The sequence below is a fragment of the Saimiri boliviensis genome, chromosome 7, assembly GCF_048565385.1.
Source record: "Saimiri boliviensis isolate mSaiBol1 chromosome 7, mSaiBol1.pri, whole genome shotgun sequence".
Lineage (NCBI taxonomy): Eukaryota > Metazoa > Chordata > Mammalia > Primates > Cebidae > Saimiri > Saimiri boliviensis.
In genome coordinates, this window is record NC_133455.1 from 20,952,539 (window position 1) to 20,975,135 (window position 22,597).

At 43.2% G+C, this 22,597-nt stretch overlaps 1 protein-coding gene across 10 annotated transcripts in view; it reads left to right on the forward strand.

The window, feature by feature from the left end:
- HECTD4 (HECT domain E3 ubiquitin protein ligase 4) overlaps positions 1-22,597 on the forward strand; it is a 238,568-nt gene that overhangs the window by 184,099 nt on the left and 31,872 nt on the right. For all 10 annotated transcript variants that reach the window (XM_074402205.1, XM_074402206.1, XM_074402207.1 and 7 more), the window contains exons 51-57: positions 907-1,043; positions 1,644-1,770; positions 4,693-4,830; positions 6,917-7,053; positions 10,801-10,961; positions 20,705-20,886; positions 22,278-22,483. In XM_074402205.1, the coding sequence (XP_074258306.1) occupies positions 907-1,043; positions 1,644-1,770; positions 4,693-4,830; positions 6,917-7,053; positions 10,801-10,961; positions 20,705-20,886; positions 22,278-22,483 (1,088 nt within the window). The remainder of the gene's footprint in view (positions 1-906; positions 1,044-1,643; positions 1,771-4,692; positions 4,831-6,916; positions 7,054-10,800; positions 10,962-20,704; positions 20,887-22,277; positions 22,484-22,597) is intronic.

Here is a 22,597-nt window from a genome sequence, read left to right on the forward strand (position 1 = left end):
TTATAAAATTAAATAAAACAGCTCACCAAAGTAAGGATGTCTGCAAGCCATATTTGGCCTGTGGGATACTGGTTTGCAAACTGTTTTAAGATTCTGTTTAGGGCCAGGCACAGTGGCTCACATCTTTAATCCCAACAATGGGAAGTCGAGGAAGGAAGATTGCTTGAGCCCAGGAATTTGAGACCAACCTGGGCAACATAAATTTTCTAAGGCCCTGTGTCTATAGAAAATTTTAAAAATATTGGGAGGCTGAGGTGGGCGGATCACGAGATCAAGAGATCGAGACCATCCTGACCAACATGGTGAAACCCCGTCTCTACTAAAAATACAAAAAAATTAGCCAGGTGTGGTGGTGCGTGCCTGTAGTCCCAGCTACAGGAGGATTGCTTGACACCAGAAAACGGAAGTTGCAGTGAACCGGGATCATGACACTGCCCTCCAGCCTGATGACAGACTGAGACTCTGTCTCAAAAAAAAAAAAGCCAGGTATGGTGGCGCACATGCCTGTAGTCCCAGCCACTCAGGAGACTGAGGTGAGAGGATCACTGGAGTCCAGGAGGTTTCGCTTAAGCGAATTGTCTTTGCACCACTGCACGCCAGCCTAGGCAACACAGTGAGCTGATGTCTCAAAAAAAAAAAAGAGTCTGTTTGGTTCTATCTCATAGTGAAGGACTTCCTAAATTCTTCTCTGAATTGAATGAATTATACTCATAAAAACTATTTTAGGATTCAGGGTAATTATAGATAATTAGTTATTCCTAGAGTCCGTGTTTTAAAATTCCTCAGCGTACTAGGAGTCTTCCTATCATGCAAATTAAGATAATCTAGTTTGTCTGAGGGTGAGAAGTTAAGGATTATTCCAGCCTGCTCTTGTTTATAATTTGCTGTCCTTGTGCTCTGTTACAGAATACGATAGTGACACCTCCTGTCATTATAAAGTTGAGCTAAGCTATGAGAATTTCATCACCTCTGGCCCAGACCCTCACCCGCCTCCCATTGCAGATGATGAAAGCGATGATGATGACGATGATGATATCCCTCAGGTAAGAGACAGAAGGTCTAGTTCAGGATTCGGCAGTATTTGCTTAGCTCCCTGGTGACTAAGACAAACCTTGGGGAGTGATTTTAATATAAGACTGCTGGTGTTGTTACTCTCAGTGACATCATTGTGCTTGAACAGTGACTTTAGAGTGTTCATTTTTCCAAACCCCTATCAGTAGCGGTATCCGCTGAGCCATTTTGCCCAGTGAAGATCCAGATACTAGAGAATGAAGTGGTTTGCAATAGCTCAAAATCCTGTGAAAGGATCTAGCATGGTGGCCCATGAGTGCCTGGGTCTGATGCAATACTGGTGCCAGCATCATTGTCACTGTCAGATGCCATGGCGAAGGGCAGGGCCTCGAAGTTAATGCTGATGTCTTCTATGGCTTCTTTAGAGGAAAAGGAAGAGCTTGCCCTAGTCTAGCTCTTCCCTCCCCTTGCATCTGGGGTTGTATCTAGTACAGGGGTCCATGCCTGATCTTTCTATTACTGGCATTTAAGTGGGGTGAAGACCTCAGGGTGAGGGCTAAAAGTTAGGGAAGCAGTGATGCCTGTACCAGATGTTCCTTCTCCTCCATTCATGAGGTTCCTTTTCCTTCCAGGAGGACCACTACGCCCTGCTGGTGAAAGCTTGGGAGACCAAGGTTTTTCCTACTATCCGAAGACGCTTCCGCAATGAAGCAGAGCGGAAATCAGGCCTGGATCAGATAAAGGGGGCCTTACAACTAGGTCTGGTACTTTTTGTTCTGCTAAGGAGCTTACTTCATGACTTGAAGTGAGGAGTTAGATGAAAATCCATAAATCAGGAGAGACTCATCTAATGTTACACCAGACTTAACAGTGTCTTCAGCCTTACCTTTAGTGGACTCTGCTCTTTTGTTTTCATTGCTGGACTTTTATTTGCTTGTCAATTTAGCTGAATATTTTGGGTTGATGGACTGCTGCAATGAAGCTGGAGTGGTTGTAATGGGAAACTCTGTGGTCTGGTGGTAAAGAGTCAGATCTGAAGCCACACTATTTACCAGCTGTGTGGACTTGAGAAAATTCCTTAACATCTGTGGGCTTTTCCCATATTTAAAATGGAATCTGTGTTCTGCAAGGTTGACTTGGCAGTCTCTCACTGTTCCTTGATTCCTGCTTAGTAAACAGTATTTTTGGCCAGGTGCTATGGCTCACGCCTGTAATCCCAGCACTTTCGGAGGCTGAGGTGGTAGATCACCTGAGGTTAGGAGTTTGAGACCAATCTAGCCAACATGGTGAAACCCCATCTCTACTAAAAGTACAAAATTAGCCAGGTGTGGTGGCGCATGCCTGGAATCCAAGCTACTCCTGAGGCTGAGACAGGAGAATCACTTGAACCTGGGATGTGGAGGCTTCACTGAGCTGAGATCACACCACTGCACTCTAGCCACTCTGTCTCCAAAAATATAATTAATAAACAGACAAAAATTTTTTGTCATACCCACTGTACCTTTTGAAAACATTGCAGATTGTTGTTCCATAATCTTCTAATATTAGGTCACAATTTCTTGTTTATTCTAACACTTTTTTCCAAAAGCATCTGTCTCTAATCACAGCTCCCTTTTAAACTCTGCTCAGAAAATTGCCATGCCTTTTCCTTGCAGCAAGACTAGTGAATAAAAGAATGGTAGAGGCTGGGTATGGTGGCTGACACCTGTAATCCTAGCACTTTAGGAGGCCGAGGCGGGTGGATCACGAGGTCAGGATATCGAGACCATCCTGGCTAACATGGTGAAATCCTGTCTCTACTAAAAATACAAAAAATTAGCTGGACGTGGTGGCACATGCCTATAGTCCCAGCTACTCGGGAAGCTGAGGCAGGAGAATTGCATGAACCCGGGAGGTGGAGGTTGCAGTGAGCCCAGATCTCCACTGCACTCAGTCTGGATAACAGAGCAAGACTCTGCCTCAACAAAGAAAAAAAAAAATGTAGGTAAGTGGGATGGAGTTAGGCTTTGCGTAAAAAAAGCAGATTCTATCAACACCTGCTTTGTTTGTTTATTTATTTATTTATTTGAGACAGACTCTCACTCTATATTACCTGGGCTGGAGTGCAGTGGTGTGATCATAGCTCACTGCAGTCTCAAACTTTTGGGCTCAAGAGATCCTCCTGCATCAGCTTCCTGAGTACCTGGGACTACAGGCACTTACCACCATGCCTGGCTAATTTTTAAATTTTTTTGTAGAGACAGGGTCTTGCTACATTGCTCGGGCTGGTCTCGAACTCCTGGCTTCAAGCAGTCTTCCCACCCCAAAGTGGGATTACAGGCATGAGCCACCACCCCGACCAACACCTACCTTTTCACCCACAATGTCCTGGGCACTGTGGGGTCTAAGGCAACAACGGGACGTAGAGGAATTATGCCCACCTTGCTGTCCTCCCACAATCTTTTCCCCCAGGTCTATGGACATTTCTTTAATTGGTTTATTAATTAATAGTAGCTGTTGCTATCAAACATAACCATATGTTCTTTCTCTGGGAAGAAAGAGCAATCTCAATAAGTGGATAGAAGAAACTCGTATAGCCCTCTTTCTCTCCTAAATAAGCAACATGTGTTTATTGAAGTAAAAAGTATGTAAAGACATAAACATGGCCAGGCACGGTGGCTCATACCTATAATCCCAGCACTTTGGGAGGCCAAGGTGGGTGGATCACTTGAGGTCAGGAGTTTGAAACAAGCCTAGGCAACATGGTGAAACCCCATCTCTACTAAAAATACAAAAATATTAGCTGAGTGTGGTGGTGTGCGCCTGTAATCCCACCTACTTAGAAGGCTGAGGTGCAAGAATTACTTAAGCCTGGGAGACGGAAGTTGCAGTGAGTTGAGATTGTGCCTCTGTACTCCAGACTGGGTGACAGAGTAAGATCCTGTCTAAAACAAAAGAAGGAAAAGAAATAACCATTACTCTCACTTTCTTCTTCCTCTCCATTTGTCCTGTAATTTGTTATTTTTAGTTGACAAAAATGAAATAACATTATTTAATGGACCGTTTTTAGCCATTTTATACTGATGAACACTTTGGTTTTTTTCACTTTTTTGTTATTATCTACCAACAGTGCTACAGTGAGTATTCTTATACCTTTGCACAGTAGTGCTTGGGTTTTGTTTTTTTTTTTTGGAGACTGAGTCTCGCTGTGTTGCTCAGGCTAGAGTGCAGTGGTGCCATCTTGGCTCACTGCAAACTCTGTCTCCTGGGTTTAAGTGATTCTCTTGCTTCAGCCTCCCGAGTAGCTAGGATTACAGGCACCCACCATCATACCTGGCTGATGTTTGTATTTTTAGTAGAGACAGTGTTTCACCATGTTGGCAAGGCTGGTCTTGAACTCCTGGCCTCAAGTGATCTACCTGCCTCAGCCTCCTGAAGTGCTGGGATTACGGGTGTGAGCCACTGCGCCTGGCCTTAGTGCTGGTATTAACGTGGAAGAGATTTGAGACATTCCTAAAAGTAGTGCATTTAGTTTTCTAAACATGGAAGATAACTGCATAATTTCCTTCTCCAAAGGATTATGTACTGCCATAAACAGTGTTTGAAAGATTCCCTTATGATTTCACTCTAGGTATAAGTCAGTGTCATGGTTGATCTGTGCATACTCTTTGGAGAGTTATGCAGTGCTGTTATATTTTTTAGGTATGGTGGATATTGCCCGACAGACGGTTGAATTTCTCTACGAAGAGAATGGTGGCATCCCAAGAGACCTTTATCTTCCCACCATTGAAGATATTAAAGATGAAGCAAACAAGTTCACGATTGATAAAGTTCGAAAAGGTTTTGCTTTCCTCCTTACTCCATCTATGAAATGAGAAGTTCAATTTTCCTTAATGTGCACAAGCAGCTGCTGGCCCTCCTAGAGTGACTCTCCTTACTCTGACTAATCTGACCTCTTCCACACCACCCCATGCGAAGCCCTAGAGCAACCTTGGTGGGGCCCTTCCCACTTCCCAGAGCTCAGTAGCATGATCTGAGGGAGGCAGGCAGCTGCGCAAGAAGAGAGGTAGGGCCCGGGCTAAAGATTGCAGATGGGCCTCTCAGGCTTAGTCCTGGATTCTGAGATGATAAACTACATCCAAGTGGCTAAATTGAGCTTTATAGAATTTTAATGGAATGTGTTATCTTTGGTTAAAAATCTATTGCATATTTTAAGGAAATGAGGAAAATACAGAAAAGCACAAAAAAGACAATTGAAAACCACTATTTTTAGAATTACAAGAAGACCTTCATAAAAATACCACAACATCACAGGCAGGGCAGGAATATATATTTACTTTTCGTGTCTCTTTTTTTTGTGTGTGTGATATAATTCACATATCATAAAATACCTTTTTAAAATATACAGTTTACGCCAGGAACGGTGGCTCACACCTTGTAATCCCAGCATTTTGGGAGACTGAAGTGGATCATGTCAGGAGTTCAAGACCAGCCTAGCCAAGATGGTGAAACCCTGTCTCTCTCTCTTTTTTTTTTTTTTGCCAGTGAAATCTTGAGGCAGAAACCCTGTCTCTATTAAAATAAAAATAAATAAATAAATAAAATTTAGCCGGGCATGGTGTGTGGTGCCTGTAATCCCAGCTACTTGGGAAGCTGAGGCAGAGAATTGCTTGGACCCAGGAGGTGAGGTTGCAGTGAGCCAAGATTGCACCACTGCACTCTAACCTGGCTGAAGAAGTGAGACTCTGTCTCAAAAATAATAATAATAATAATAATAAGTAAAGTAAACCGTTTAGTGGTTTTAGTATATTCACAAAGCTGTGCAACCATCAAAACATTGCCTTTAATTAATTCCAGAACATTTTCATCCCCACAAAAAGAAATTGTGTGCCCTCGTCACATTCTTTCCTCCCCACTGGCCTCTGGGAACCATTAATCTACTACTAATAATACTGCTATGAACACTTGTGTGCACATTTTTGTATAGATACTTGTTTTCATGTCTCGGATATATATGTGCAGGTAGAATTACTGTATCACATGGTAACTTTATGTTTAACTTTTTGAAGTACGACCAAACTAGTTTCCAAAGTGATTACACCATTTTACATTCCCATCAGCAATGTAGGAGGGCTCCAGCTTCTCCACATCCTTGTTATTTATTGTCTTTTTTTATTTTGGCTGTTTTAGTGGGCATGAGATAGTATCTCATTGTGGCTTTCACTTGAATTTCCCTAATGACTAATTATGTTGAGTATATTTTCATTTGTATCTTTTCATTTCTGTTTTGAGGAATGTTTATTTAAATTCTTTGCCCACTGTCTGGGCACAGTGGCTCACGCCTGGAATCCCAGCACTTAGGGAGCCCAAGGCAGGCAGATCACCTGAGGTCAGGAGTTCGAGACCAGCCTGACCAATGTGGTGAAACCCCATATCTACTAAAGATATAGAAATTAGCTGGACATGGTGGTGTACACCTGTAAACCCAGCTACTCCAGAGGCTGAGGCAGGAGAATCACCTGACCTGGGAGGCGGAGGTTGCAGTGAGCCAAGATCACACCACTGTATTCCAGCCTGAGTGACAGAGCAACCCTCTGTCCCAAAAAACAAACAAAATTAGTTGCCCATTTTAAACTGGCTTATTTGTCCTTTTATTCTTGAATTGTAAGAGCTTTTACAACATTCTGTTATGCTACCTTCCAGTCTGAATTGTGTTCTTGCTTGGTTGTAACAAAACTGAGGGTTCTTTTAAAGCCTGTGGAGCTATTTTATTTTATTGTGTTTATTCTATTTTATTTTATTGTATTTATTCTATTTTATTTTATTTATTTTATTTTTATCTGGAGAGCTATTTAAGATGCAAAATATAAGGACCCGGATGAAGTGGTATTTTTTCCTGAAAAACTTCTCCCTTTTTACTTCTCAGGTCTCACAGTAGTAACCCGCTCTCCAGACAGCAATAATGTAGCCAGTAGTGCTGTTGGAACTGCTCTGCCGAAATTTGCCATCCGAGGGATGCTAAAAACCTTTGGGCTTCATGGAGTCGTCTTAGATGTTGATTCAGTGAGTGAACAGCCGTTCTGATTAATAAGGTCTTTTATGCATACTTAGGCTTTCATGCCCAGACTCCCAAGTACCTTAACAAGTGATTATACAAGCTGGGTGTGGTGGCTCATGCCTGTAATCCCAGCACTTTAGGAGGCAGAGGTGGGCAGATCACAAGGTCAGGAGTTTGAGACCAGCCTGACCAACATGGTGAAACCCCATCTCTACTAAAAATACAAACATTAGCCGAGTGTGGTGGCACGTGCCTGTAATCCCAGCTACTCAGAAGGCTGAGGCAGGAGAACTGCTTGAACCCTGGAGGCGGAAGTTGCAGTGAGCCACGATCATGCCACTGCACTCCAGCCTGGGTGACTCCATCTCACACACACACACACACACACACACACACACACACACACACAAAGTGATTATACAGATGAGTTTCTCTTCAAATCAGGGACAAAGACACAAAGCAAAAATGCTCTAATACCAATTGACCTGCCTGAGCTTTCCTCACAGACTCAGATCCAGGCTGGCAATAGATGACAGGCTTTCCAATCTCAAAGCCGTCAGTGCCTTTAGACCACACCACTTCTACCATTATTTTCTGTCCATCATGTTCAAACTGTTCCTGCATTGTATCTACCGAAGTTCCCAGGGAAAATTTCCGATTGTCCTTGATGAATGGATGATCTCTCATTGTCATAATGGTCATACAGACACAAATTAAAGAAATAGGCTAGGCATAGTGGCTCACACCTGTAATCCCAGCACTTTGGGAGGCCAAGGAGGGAGGATCACTTGAGCCCAGGAGTTCAAGACCAGCCTGGGCAACATGGCGAGATCCTGTCTCTACAAAAAATTAGTCAGTCATGATGGGCATACCTGTAGTCCCAGCTATGTGGGAGGCTAAGGTGGGAGGATTGTTTGAACCCGGAACGTCAAGGCTGCAGTGAGCTGTGATGGTGTCACTGTCCTCTAGCCTGGTCAACAGAGCGAGTTCCTGTCTCCATCATTTTGTTCATGTCATCTTACTGATTCTCTCAGCCTTAACTTCCCTATCTGTAAAATGAGTGTATTAAACTGAATCAGTAGTTTCCTCCTCCATTTTGCAAAGCTGTCTCCTAGGGCATAGCTAGGACTTTTAGGGGTGGGGGCAGAGAAGAGAAGAGAGTGAGAGAGGGCAAGGCCAAAGCTTTCTTTTGAAAAGAAACTCCTGTTTGAAAGCCATGACTATGTGATTCTAAGGTTGCATGCATATCCTTGCATTTGAGAAGCTTCCTATGCAGGAAAATCTGGTGTAATAATATACAGATCAAGCCTGAGAGTCTCTGATAAAATATTAATGGTATCAGGTTGGGGGTCGTGGCTCACGCCTATAATCCCAGCACTTTGGGAGGCCGAGGCAGACAGATCACAAGGTTAGGAGTTCAAGACCAGCCTGGCCAATATGGCGAAACCCTGTCTCTACTAAAAATGCAAAAATTAGCCAGGCATGGTGGCTCGTGCCTATAATTCCAGCTACTCGGAAGACTGATGCAGGAGAATCACTTGAACCCGGGAGGCAGAGGTTGCAGTGAGCCAAGATCACACCACTGCATTATAGCCTGGGCAACAGAGTGAGACTCCATCTCAAAAAAAACAAAACAAAACAAAACAAAACAAACAAACAAAAAAAAAATATATATATATATATATATATATATATAGAGAGAGAGAGAGAGAGAGAGAGATCACTGTACAAATATAAACTTTGGTATCTATCTAGAGAGATACAGATGATATTAGGTTCCATTAATGCTTTGTTACCTTTAAAAAATTTACATCTTCAGGCCAGGTGTGGTAGCTCACACCTATAATCACAGCACTTTTGGTAGGCCCAGGCAGGTGGATCATTGGAGGTCAGGAGTTTGAGACCAGCTTGGCCAATATGACAAAACCTCATCTCTACTAAAAATACAAAAATTAGCTGGGCATGGTAGCTGAAACCTGTAATCCTAGCTACTTAGGAGGCTGAGGCAGAGAATCACTTGAACCCTAGAGGCAGAGGTTGCAGTGAGCCACGATCATGCCACTGCACTCCAGCCTGGGCAACAGAGACTCTGCCTCAAAAAAAAAAAAAAAAAAAAAATTACATCATCTTACTCTATTTTGTGATTTATTTTTACATTAAATTTTCTTAGAGGAGCTACTGACGTGGTCACTGAGGTGAACTTTCAAATGGAAAATTCCATTAATAATACTTTTAATCTCCCACTGCCTTCTGATGCAAACTTCTGACCCTGATTTATAAGAAAATACATTACTGACAATGTTTCTGAGCAATGGAAATGTGCGAAACTAAAAATTCAAAAAATAAAAATGTCCTTAATTGTAATCATTCTGTTATTTCTTAGGTAATTTGATTCTCTCCATTTTAATAATTCCTAAAAGAAAATTGCATTGGTATTTGCATCCAGAATGCATATGTATGAGCTTTTTATTTCCCTAGAAATAAAATAAAGCTATCAGACAGATTCCCTGCTTTTAAGATATTATTAACATAAAAACAATGAACATAAATTTTACCTAGCAACAGTGTGTGCTGGAAATATAGCACTATTCTCTTTAAATTGCTAACTCATGATTACATTGAAAATCTTTAATTTATTGTATTAATTAAAATTTTCCATCTGGTATAGAAAAACTAAAACACTCAGTACTAAGCAGATGTCTTTGAACTTGGATTAAATCAGTGGCATGAAACTAGTGTTTATTGCTATAGTCTGATTTAAAAAATTTTTTGATTGAATTTTTTTTTTTTAATAAATGGCTTTTAGCCTTTCTACTATGTAGTTAATTCACATTTGCATTTAAGAATTCATTTAAGGCCAGGCGCGGTGGCTCAAACCTGTAATCCCAGCACTTTGGGAGGCCAAGGCGGGTGGATCACAAGGTCAAGAGATCGAGACCATCCTGGTCAACATGGTGAAACCCCATCTCTACTAAAAATACAGAAAATTAGCTGGGCATGGTGGTACGTGCCTGTAATCCCAGCTACCCAGGAGGCTGAGGCAGGAGAAATGCCTGAACCCAGGAGGTGGAGGTTGCGGTGAGCCGAGATCGTGCCATTGCACTCCAGCCTGGGTAACAAGAGTGAAACTCCGTCTCAAAAAAAAAAAAAAAAAAAAAAAAGGAATTCATTTAAAATCTCTCTGATTCCTGGCCGGGTATGGTGGCTCACCTCTATAACCCCAGCACTTTGGGAGACCAAAGCCGGTGGATCACTTGAGATGGGGAGTTCAAGACCAGCCTGGCCAATATGATAAAACCTCATCTCCACTAAAAATACAAAAATTAGCTGGGCACAGTGGTGGGTACCTGTAGTCCTAGCTACTCAGGAGGCTGAGGCAGGAGAATCTTTTGGCCAAGATAATGCCACTGCACTCCAGCCTGGATGACACAGTGAGACTCCATCTCAAAAAAATAAAATCTCCCTGATTTCTGATGTTTGTTATTTTGTTATTTTCTTAGAAAAGCATGTAGCAAGTTTATATAGTAATAAGATTACTTATGTGTTTCAAAAATGTTTTGTGAATTCTCTTTTATTTGTTTTGTCCATGAAATAGCAATTATTACAAATTATAATACCTAAAAACCCAGTCTAAAAATACATGCACACACACACACACACACACACACACACACACACACACAAACAGAGAGAGAGAGAAAAAAAAAACAAAAGCAAGCAGCACAAACAGGCATTTTCTTTTCCTATTGTAGGTGAATGAATTGGTGCAGGTAGAAACGTACCTCCGCAGTGAAGGTGTGCTGGTGCGATACTGGTATCCTATTGATATGTTGGAAAGGCCCCCAGCAGGCTACCGAAGGACTGCCACCAATGGGCTGGTCACACTGGACAATACCAACCTTCAAATTCACAGGTACAATTGGGCCCTTCTTTCTACTGGGTCACAGAAATCCACCAACTTTGCTCTACCACATGTACCATTTATCCTCAGCAAGAATGCTTATCCTTCAGAGCTAACGCTTAGAGAGTGCAGCTAATAAAGATAACAGCAAAATTGCAGGAGGTACAAAGAAAAGTTGGGAGATTTAGAGGCCAGGCACAGTGGCTCATGCCTGTAGTCTCAGCACTTCGGGAGGCCAAAGTGGGCAGATCACTTGAGATCACGAGTTCAAGACCAGCCTGTCCGACCTGGTAAAATCGCATCTCTATTGAAAAATACAAAAAGTAGCCAGTCTTGGTGGTGGGTGCCTGTAATACCAGCTACTCGGGAGGCTGAGGCAGGAAAATCTATTGAATCTGGGAGATGGAGTTTGCAGTGAGCCTAGATTGTGCCACTGCACTCCAACTTGGGTGACAAAGTGAGACTCCATCTCACAAAAAAAAAAAAGTTGGGGGATCTAGAATCACCAGGCTTATGCAACATGTGCCCTGCTGTGATTTGGGGGGACTGATGGGTAGCTAGAGATTAGAAAAGCATGGGGAAAGTTAAGAAGAGTAATATGAGTCAAGAAAAGGTAAGATATTCAGGTACAGTGTAAGCTCCTTTCCCTCTGAAGCTAATCAGGTCATGCTTGAGTGCTTGCTGTGTGCCTAGCACTGTGCAGGCTTCCAGAAAAGCAGAGAAGGTGTTCGAGGCATGTGCCTACCCTCAGTGGGCTGAAACCTAGAGATCTGGCAAAGCTCCCTCATGTTCACCATTGCCAGTTCCCCTGAGAATTACTCCTTTCCATCTTAAAACTTCTTGTGATAATTCAGAGGAAAATATAATAATAAATGGAGTTCTTCTCTAATAAAAATTCCCAGAAACTGTTTTTCATGCTATTCATCCATTAGCCATCACAAGTTCTCATGATGTTGACAATTTTGAACCAAGTTAAGTGTATCTCCAGCTCTCATCTCTCACTGGAACTCCAGATACGCTTATCTATCTACATGGCACCACCTCTTGAGATTGCATTGTAGCATTTGGGTGGTCTCAAGTTGAATGAGTCAGTCAAATTCGCAAGACCAAAATAGGTCACACATGACCTTCTTAGCTTTACTTAGCAAGATACAGGACAGGAAGTAGGCACACCACAGGGCAACATCCTGAATGTTTCTTCAACAGGAGTGCTCACAGTCGTCCACATAGAAGTTCAGGGGCTAGTCACTCACGCCACCTACACACCCACGCAAGTGTCAACTTAGGTGTGAAGGAGAAATGTCCCATAGCAGGGTTCCTGCGGTCAGTGGCCGAACAGCCCCGTGTCCTAATCCAAGCTGATATCTCTTGTGCATATTCCACAGGCAGGGAATCCAGGGATTCCAGCAAGACGCATGCCGTTACAAGCATTACCATGCTCCGGAAGCCTGGGAGCTGTGGCTTCTTACCAAGAATGTTCTTCACAGTCCTCCCCATTTAGACACAGCGCGTGTGAGGGATCCACTAGTATCATAAGCGGCACCTTGTGATGTTGCTGACATTCTTTGTCAGGTATTCCGAAGAAATGACTTTAAAACAGTTTGACCGGGCTGGGTGTGATGGCTCACACCTGTAATCCCAGCACTTTGGGAGGCCGAGGTGGGTGGATCACGAGGTCAGATTGAGCCCATCCTGGCCAATGCAGAAACCCCGTCTCTACTAAAATACAAAAAATTAGCCGGGCGTGGTGGCGCGCGCCTGTAGTCCCAGCTATTCAGGAGGCTGAGGCAGGGGAATCGCTTGAACCCTGGAGAAGGAGGTTGCAGTGAGCCGAGATCGCGCCATTGTACTCCAGCCTGGCAACAGAGCAAGACTCCGTCTCAAAAAAAAAAAAAAAAAAAAAAAAAGCTTAATCAAGTTCTGAGGTAGACAAGGATACGCTTTTGTTGACCCTTAACTCACAAGTCATCTTATAACCCCCTAAAATCTAGCATGTGAAATAGAATCTGAATTTTTCCCCCAGATTCTCCCCTGCCACTGGCCTCCCCGTATCTGGTAGGGGCACCACGAGCCATCCTTTTTGCTCAGGAAAGCTATCAGCAAGCGCTGTTGACTATTGCAAAATATGTCCCCATCTGCACAAGTTTCCATTCCCACCTCCACCACAAACAGCCCAGGCCTCAGCTCTCCTCTCCACAACAGCTGGAGCAATCTTGTAGACACAGAAATCAGCTCTCCCTCCTCTAATGCAGATCTTCTCATGAAGTAGATTCAAACCCTAACCTGCCTCACAAAACCTCACGAGAGCCTCTGAGCCTGGCGGCCTCTCTTCTGTAGTGCTCACGCAGCAAGTATGCTTCTTCTTTAGGGATGGCCCAGAGCTCCTCCTGGCTGTCTTTCTGTAATTCAGATCTCAGTGAATAGTCACCTCTTCAAAAAGCTCTGCCCTTGCCATCTAAGGTGACTGACTGTCCAGGTACTCTTTGTTGTGAAATTACAGTTTGTTTGTTGTTGTTTTTTTGAGACGGAGTTTCGCTCTTGTTACCCAGGCTGGAGTGCAATGGTGCGATCTCGGCTTACCGCAACCTCCACCTCCTGGGTTCAAGCAATTCTCCTGCCTCAGCCTCCCTAGTAGCTGGGACTACAGGCATGCGCCACCATGCCCAGCTAATTTTTGTATTTTTAGTAGAGACGGGGTTTTACCATGTTGACCAGGATGGTCTCGATCTCTTGACCTCGTGATCCACCCGCCTCGGCCTCCCAAAGTGCTGGGATTACAGGCGTGAGCCACCACGCCCGGCCCGAAATTAGAGTATTTTAATGCTCTCCCAGAACCTGACATTTTTACTGCTGTTATTTCACTTGTTTGTTAAAATTTCTTCCTGTGGGCTGGGCTTGGTGGCTTATACCTGTAATCCCAGCGCTTTGAGAGGCTGAGGTGGGTGGATCACTTGAGGCCAGGAGTTCAAGACCAGCCTGGCCAACGTGGTGAAACCCCATCTCTAGTAAAAATACAAAGATTAGCCAGGTCTGGTGACATGTGCCTATGCTCCCAGCTACTTGAAAGGCTAAGGCATGAGAGTCACTTGAGGCAGAGGTTACAGTGAGCTGAGCACTCCAGCCAGAAAAAAAAAAAGTTCATGTATCCCTTCCTTCTAGAATATAAACTTCCTAAAAACAGAGGTTTTGTTTTATTCTTTGCTAGAGTCCCCATTGCCTAAGCTAGGCCCTGACACACAGTGTAGACTCAAACTAGATGCTGAAAAGTGTCCCCAAGCATACATGCCTAAATATCAACATGATATTATTAAAAGCTTTTAAAGCTTTATTTAATAAGTCTTTTGGTCTTATTTTTTAGCAAACATCTTTGATAGATGAAACCTGTTGACTGCTGACTAGCAACTGAGAGAGAAGACAAGAAAGTCCTTGTACAATTACAGTCAGCTTACAAGTGTGGGACATTTACTCTCAGTGTTAATGCAGTGGTCTTGGTATTGAAAAACATAGGAAACATGCCATGCAGATCTGTGTGTTCATTCAGTGGTTGGATTTCTGGTCCTAGCACAAATTTTCATTAAGGTTGTATTCTGTGCTAAAGTGCTCACAATGGTTTTAAAGAAGACTTTGGTTTGCTGTGCTTGGTGGCGCACACCTATAGTCCCAGCTACTTGGGAGGCTGAGGCGAGAGCATTGCTTGAGCCCAGGAGTTCAAGGATATCTTCCAACCTGGGCAACAGAGCAAGAACTTGTTTTAAAAATTGTTCTTATATAAGACCTAACACCATAAAGACCCTGGAAGAAAATCTAGGCAAAACCATTCAGGACATAGACGTAGGCAAGAACTTCATGACCAAAACACCAAAAGTATTGGCAACAAAAGCCAAAATAGACAAATGGGACCTAATCAAACTCCACAGCTTCTGCACAGCAAAAAAAACAGTCATTAGAGTGAATTGGCAACCAACAGAGTGGGAAAAAATTTTTGCAATGTACCCATCTGACAAAGGGCTGATATCCAGAATCTACAAAGAACTAAAACAGATTTACAGGAATAAAACAAGCCCATTCAAAAGTGGGCAAAGGATATGAACAGACACTTTACAAAAGAAGACATACATGAGGCCAACAAACATATGAAAAAATGCTCATCATCACTGGTCATTAGAGAAATGCAAATCAAAACTGCATTGAGATACTATCTCACACCAGTTAGAATGGTGATCATTAAAAAATCTGGAGACAGAGATCCAAGATGGCTGATCACTAGCAGCTTGGGATTGTAGCTCCCAGTGAAAGCGCAGAGAACAAGAGGACGCCACACTTTCAGATGAATTCTTGTTGCTCACGCACCAGGAGATTCCCAACGGAGGAGCCCCACGGGTCGCCAGTGCGACTCTTGTGACCGGTGGGGCAGTTTTGCCGGCGCCTCGGAGCGTAGGTTCTTGGTGCAGAGTCAGAAAAGCACCGTCAATCTTAACGCCGCTGTTTTAGTCGGCACAGTGGATTGCTCAGATTTCGGCGCTGAGAATCAGCAAGTTGGACGTCCTCAGAAACCCAATTACAAAGACGGTAATTATAAAGACCACAGATGGGTAAATCTACAACGAAGGGAAGAAAACAGCCAAAAAAGGCTGAGAATACCCAAGATCAGAACGCCTCTCCCTCAGCAGGGGATCACAGTTCCTCATCAGCAACGGAACAAGGCTTGATCTAGAACGAGTGTGTTCCAATTACAGAAGCAGGCTTCAAAATGTGGATAATAAGAAACTTCTGTGAATTAAAAGAACTTGTTCTAACCCAATCCAAAGAAACTAAGCACTTTGAAAAAAGGTTTGACAAAATGTTAACAAGAATACACAATTTAGAGAGGAATGTAAGTGAATTGATGGAGCTGAAAAACACAATATGAGAACTTCGTGAAGTATGCACAAGTTTTAACAGCCGAATTGATCAAGCAGAAGAAACGATATCAGAGGTCGAAGACCAACTCAATGAAATAAAACGAGAAGACAAGATTAGAGAAAAAAGGATAAAAAGGAACGAGCAAAGTCTTCAAGAAATATGGGACTATGTGAAAAGACCTAATCTACGCTTGATAGGTGTACCTGAATGTGACGAAGAGAATGAATCCAAACTGGAAAATACGCTTCAAGATGTTATTCAGGAAAATTTTCCCAACCTAGTAAGGCAGCATAATATTCAACTCCAGGTAATACAGAGAATACCATAACACACAAAGATATTCCTCAAGAAGAGCAACTCCAAGGCACATAATCATCAGATTCACCAGGGTTGAAATGAAGGAGAAAATACTAAGGGCAGCCAGAGAGAAAGGTCAGGTTACCCACAAAGGGAAGCCTATCAGACTTACAGCAGATCTCTCAGCAGAAACCCTACAAGCCAGAAGAGAGTGGGGACCAATATTCAACATCCTTAAAGAAAAGAACTTTCAACCCAGAATTTCACATCCAGCCAAACTAAGCTTCATAAGTGAAGGAAAAATAAAGTTTTTTGTGAACAAGCAAGCACTCAGAGATTTCATCACCACTAGGCCTGCTTTACAAGAGCTTCTGAAAGAACCACGACACATAGAAAGGAACAAACAGTATCAGCCTTTCTAAAAAAATACCAAAAAGTAAAGAGCATCAATATAATGAAGAATTTACATCAACTAATGGGCAAAACAGCCAGCTAATATTAAATGGCAGTATTAAACTCACATATATCATTATTTATTCTAAATTTAAATTGACTAAATCCCCCAATCCAAAGACAGACAGGCAATTTGGATAAAAATCTAAAACCCGTCGGTATGTTGCATCCAGACCCATCTCACATTCAAGGATACACAAAGTCTCAAAACAAAGGAATGGAGAAAGATTTACCAACCAAACGGAGAGCAAAAATAAATAAATAAAAAGCAGAAGTTACAATTTTTGCCTCTGATAAAATAGTCGTTAAAGCAACAAAGATCAAAAGAAGCAAAGAAGGACATTATATAATGATAAAAGGATCAATGCAACTAGAAGAGCTAAAGATCCTAAATATATATGCACCCAATACAGGAATACCCAGACATGCAAGACTTATAAAGAGACTTAGACTCCCACACAATGATAGTGGGAGACTTCAACATTAATATTAGACAGATCAATGAGACAGAAAATATAACGATATCCAGGACTTGAACTCAGATCTGGAACAAGTAAACTTAATTAACATTTATAGAACTCTCCACTTTAAATACACAAAATATACACTCTTATCAGTACCACATCATATCAACTTAGAAGTTTAAACGAAATATTGGTTGGCTCCTTGTTTGCTATTCTCTTCCTTCATTTTCTTTCATGTCTCCATTATTAAGCACAATTATAGGCATACCCATATTTAGACTGCATTCTAGCCTGGGCAATAAAGCAATGCCCCATTCTCTCCCTCTTCCTTTCTCTTTCTTCCTCTTCTTTATTCTTTTTCTTATTATTATTTTTTTTCGTTCTCTCTTAAAAAAAAAAAATCTGGAGACAACAGATGCTGGAGAGTATGTGGAGAAATAGGAACACTTTTACACTGTTGGTGGGAGTGTAAATTAGTTCAACCATTGTGGAAGACAGTGTGGCGATTCCTCAAGGACCTAGAAATAGAAATTCCATTTGACCCAGCAATCCCATTACTGGGTATATATCCAAAGGATTATAAATCGTTCTACCATAAGGACACATGCACACGAATGTTCATTGCAGCACAGTTTACAATAGCAAAGACCTGGAACCAACCCAAATGCCCATCGATGATAGACTGGACAGGGAAATGTGGCACATATACACCATGGAATATTATGCAGCCATCAAAAACAATGAGTTAGTGTCCTTTGTAGGGACATGGATGAACCTGGAAACCATCATTCTCAGCAAACTGACACAAGAGCAGAAAATCAAACACCGCATGTTCTCACTCATAGGTGGATGTTGAACAATGAGAACACATGGACACAGGGAGGGGAGCATCACACACTGGGGTCTGTCAGGGGGAAATAGGGGAGGGACAGCAGAGGGTGGGGAGTTGGGGATAGATCGCATGGAGAGAAATGCCAGATACAGGTGATGGGGAGGAAGGCAAAAAATCACACTGCCATGTGTGTACGTGTGCAACAATCTTGCATGTTCTTCACATTTACCCCAAAACCTAAAATGCAATTTAAAATAAATAAATAAATAAAAGTGAATATGTTTAACACTACTGAACTGTACACTTAAAGATGATTAAGATGGTAAATTTAATGTTTTTTTTTTTAATTTTTATTGCTGGCTGGGGGATGGGGGCTCATACTTGTAATCCCAACACTTTGGGACCCTGAGGTGGGAGGATTTCTTGAGCCCAGGAGTTCAAGACCAGTCTGGGCAATCATATTAAGACTCTGTCTTTATAGAAAAATAAAAATAATAAAAACAAAAAAAAATTGTTTTTAAATAAAGAAATAGGATTTTGGAAGACAGAGGCTAGAGGGCCGGCCTCTCAGCAGTGGCTTCAGAGGCATTAGCAGTGTACAGTGTCCAAACAGAGACTGCAAGTCAGACCCAAAACAAGCTTATAGCCAGGTGTGGCTCATGGCTGTAATCCCAGCACTTTGAGAGGCGAAGGCAGGAGGATCATTTGAGTCCTAGGAGTTCAAGACTAGCCTGGGGAACACATAGAGACCCTGTCTCAGCTGGGCACAGTGGCTCACACCTGTAATCCCAGCACTTTGGGACGCTGAAGTGGGTGCATCACTTGAGGTTAGAAGTTTGAGACCAGCCTCGCCAACATGGCAAAACCCTGTCTCTACTAAAAATACAAAAATCAGCCAGGCATGGTGGCACATGCCTGTAATCCCAGCGACTTGGGAGTCCAAGGCAGGAGAATTGCTTGAACCTGGGAGGTGGAGGTTGCACTGAGCTGACATCCTGCCACTGAACTCCAGCCTTAATGACAGAGTGAGACTCCATCTCAAAAAAGAGAGAGAGACCCTATCTCTACAAAAATAAGAAAAAAATCAGCTAGATGCAATGGCATATACCTGTAGTCCCAGCTACTCAAGAAGCTAAAGTGGGAGGATCGATTGAGCCCAGGAGGTCAAGGCTGCAGTGAGCTATGATCATACCACTGCACTCCAGTCTGGGCAACAGGACCCCATCTCAAAAAAGCCCAAGAAAGCAAACAGCTCTGTCCCTGGTAACTTTGGCCTATAAAGTCTGAGGTGAAAGCCGTGGGGAAAACCGTTTTCTCAGCTTTCCCATTCAATCCTCACCAGTTTTGCTGTCATAGTCCTCATTGCTTTGTTAATGCAGTCAACACACCGGCTTCCAAGGAGGGAGGAGACAGGAGAAGTGAGTTTACTGTTCATTCTGGCATGAGAACCACATAGACTGGTGTTGATAAGGAAGAAACCACCTATGATGTAGTTTCTTAGCTGTCTTCTTTTTGTTTATCTTCACTTCACACATACACTCATTAAACGTTCCATGTTGGGTTGTTTCTTTAATTGCCATTACACCTAAATTTGAATTATGATACACCAGCATTAAATTAATTCGGGTCATGAGGAATATCAAATGGCCCCTGTTGGTTCAGAGTGAGTTTGGGTCCTAGGTTGTTTTTTGTTGTTGTTTTTGTTGCTGTTGTTGTTGTTTTTTTAATTCAAGAATTTTCTCCCTAGACCAGGTTGTTTGTTTTTTTAGGAGCAGTCTTGCTGTGTCACCCAGGCTGGTGTGTGGTGGCACAATCATAGCCCACTGCAGTCTCCAGTTCCTGGGCTCAGCAGTCCTCCCACCTCAGCCTCCTGAGTGGCTGAGATTACAGGGCAATTTTTATTTTTTGTAGAGAGGGAGTCTCAATGTATTACCCTGGCTGGTCTCAAACTCCTGGCCTCAAGTGATCCTCCTGCCTTGGCCTCCCAAAGTGCTGGAATTATAGGTACAAGCCATTCCACCTGGCTCCTAAGACCTGCTTAGGCACTAACTTATTCAAGTTGAATGCCAATCACCTTACAAATTCTTCTCGTAAAAAAAAATGCCCACAATGGTATTTTTATAATAGCTTTATTGAGATATAATTTACATGACCATACAATTCACCCATTTAAAATACACAAATCAGTGGTTTTTATTATATTCACAAAGTTGTCCAACCATCACCACAATCAATTATAGAACATTTTCATCACCCATACCCATAGCAGTCATTTTCCCTCCTCCTTTCCCACGGTCTTCTGACAACCACCAGTCTATTTTTTGTTTCTATGCATTGTCCTCTGGACAATTTATAGAAATGGAATCCAACATAAGAACGTTTGTATCTGGTGTCTTTCAGTGAACATGATGTTTCAAGGTTTATTCCTGTTGTGGCATGTGTCAGTCTTTCATCTGTTTGATGGCTGAATAATACCCCATTATATAGACTTACCATTGAGTTAATGAACACTTGAGTTCTTTCCACTATTTGGCTATTATGAATAATGTTACGATAAACATACATGTACAAGTTTTTGTGTGGACATGTTTTTTTTTTTTTTCCCTACAGTGCTTTTTTGAGCTGGGAAAAATCAAACAACAATGTAACTAAATGTGACTTTTGTTTAAAATTCAAGTGACTCCCTTGGAATTTGGAACATTGGGCTGGAAGAGAAGCATGACACAGGATCCTTTCCCTTCAGAACCTGCAATGTGGGGGCCGGAGTGTCAGGGATTTGAGCATCTCACCTACCTTTTCCTTTGCAGGGAGCTGCTGCGCTGCGAGGCTGCGCTGGCCAGGCTGTACTGCCGCATGGCCCTACTCAATATCTTCGCCCCCAAGTTGCCTCACTTGTTCACCCGCCTCTTCCACATTCCTGCTATTCGGGACATTACCCTGGAGCACCTGCAGCTGCTGTCCAGTCAGCTCCTTGCACCTCCCCTCCCAGGTAAACCTCAGCTTTGCTGCTGTCACTCCGGAACTCAGCACCAGGCAGGCGCTGTACATAATGTAATCATTCCCCACATGAGGACAAGAAGTGCCTCATGGTACGCACAGGCTCACATGAGAAATTGTACCCAGGAACTGGGATTCTCCTGGCAGGGCTTTCTCACTCTTAGATAAATGTAATCCAGGCGTCCCCAAACTTTTTACACAGGGGGCCAGTTCACTGTCCCTCAGACCGTTGGAGGGCCGCCACATACTGTGCTCCTCTCACTGACCACCAATGAAAGAGGTGCCCCTTCCTGAAGTGCGGTGGGGGGCCGGATAAATGGCCTCAGGGGGACGCATGCGGCCCCCCGGCCATAGTTTGGGGACGCCTGATGTAATGGATTACTCACTTGAGTCATTACTCTGTTAAGCATTCATCGAGCTTCCCAAGATAATTGTGGACCAAGGAAAATTATTATTTAGGAAACCAGGTCACTGTATTGTTGCCACAGACATTCTATTTGACATTAGATAGAAAGGGAATGTTCCTGTCATCAGTGTCTTCCAAAGCAGACCTATTTGGTTCATCATGAGTTCTGGTGGAGCTGTTTCCAAAGGCCAGCCTGTGTGCCCCTTGGCATGAGAGCTATGTCTGCTCCCCAGTGAATGCCAGGTGATAAGTCTACCCTCAGCCCAGTCCAGGACTGAGGCGCCCTTTCTGTCTTCCTCTGGCATCTCAGCCTCCAACCTGCCCCCTTGATCTCCCAACAACTAAGATGGGAACAAGAGATGAGGCCGGCAGAGACACCCCTCAAAGTTCATTTGCAGATCACGTTCCAAGCCCAGTCAGCATCCTGGGTAGCTGCCCTCCAGCTCACAGCTGTGGGGTCTGACCCAGCCAGGGCATATATGCACTACATCTCTACTGGCCCATTTGAGTACCCAGGGTCCACAGCCCACCCCAAGAACTTAGACACCTGGAAACCATCAATGTGGTGGCAGAAGCTTTGCCACGATGATCTAACAAGCTTCTCTACAGGCTCTGCCCTGAGGTACCCTGCAGGCACCAGGGTGGTCACACAGGTCAGGCTCTGAGAACCCCTGGACCCAAACAGCCCCATTTGATCTACTTCATAGATCCGGGCCTCTGTGTGACATTTTATTTTAGGAAGCAGTTTCATAGCTGAAAAGAAAGCAGAAGTCTGAAGCCCATTGATCTCCTGGGTTCCCCTCTGCCATCCTGGTGCAGAGGATCTGATTGCTGGCATCTGTTATCCAGGACATCATATCCAGGATAACACTCCCATGTGGAGTATCTGAATGGGTTGTTCATTGTCTGTTACTTAGATTCTTACAGCTACTGGCTGCTTTGATTCTTGTCAACTTCTGTTTCCTTTCTGTCCCCAGATGGCACCATTAGCTCCAGCTCAATCCTCCTGGCGCAGTCTCTGCAGCATTGCATCCATTCCCAGAACTGCTCCGCCACAGACCTCTTTTACCAGGGCAACTCCCAGACAGTGAGAGAGTGGCTCAATGTGGCCATCACCCGGACCCTGCACCAGGGCGAGGAGAGCCTTTTAGAGCTGACAAAACAGATCTGCTCTTTCCTGCAGGTAGAAGTCTAAAGCTAATGTCCCTACACTGTGGCTACCGTTTTTAACTGGGAGTCTTACTGGCTTGCTGAAAGTGACTCTCCTTTCCCCTCCAAATCCCCATTCCTCTCTATT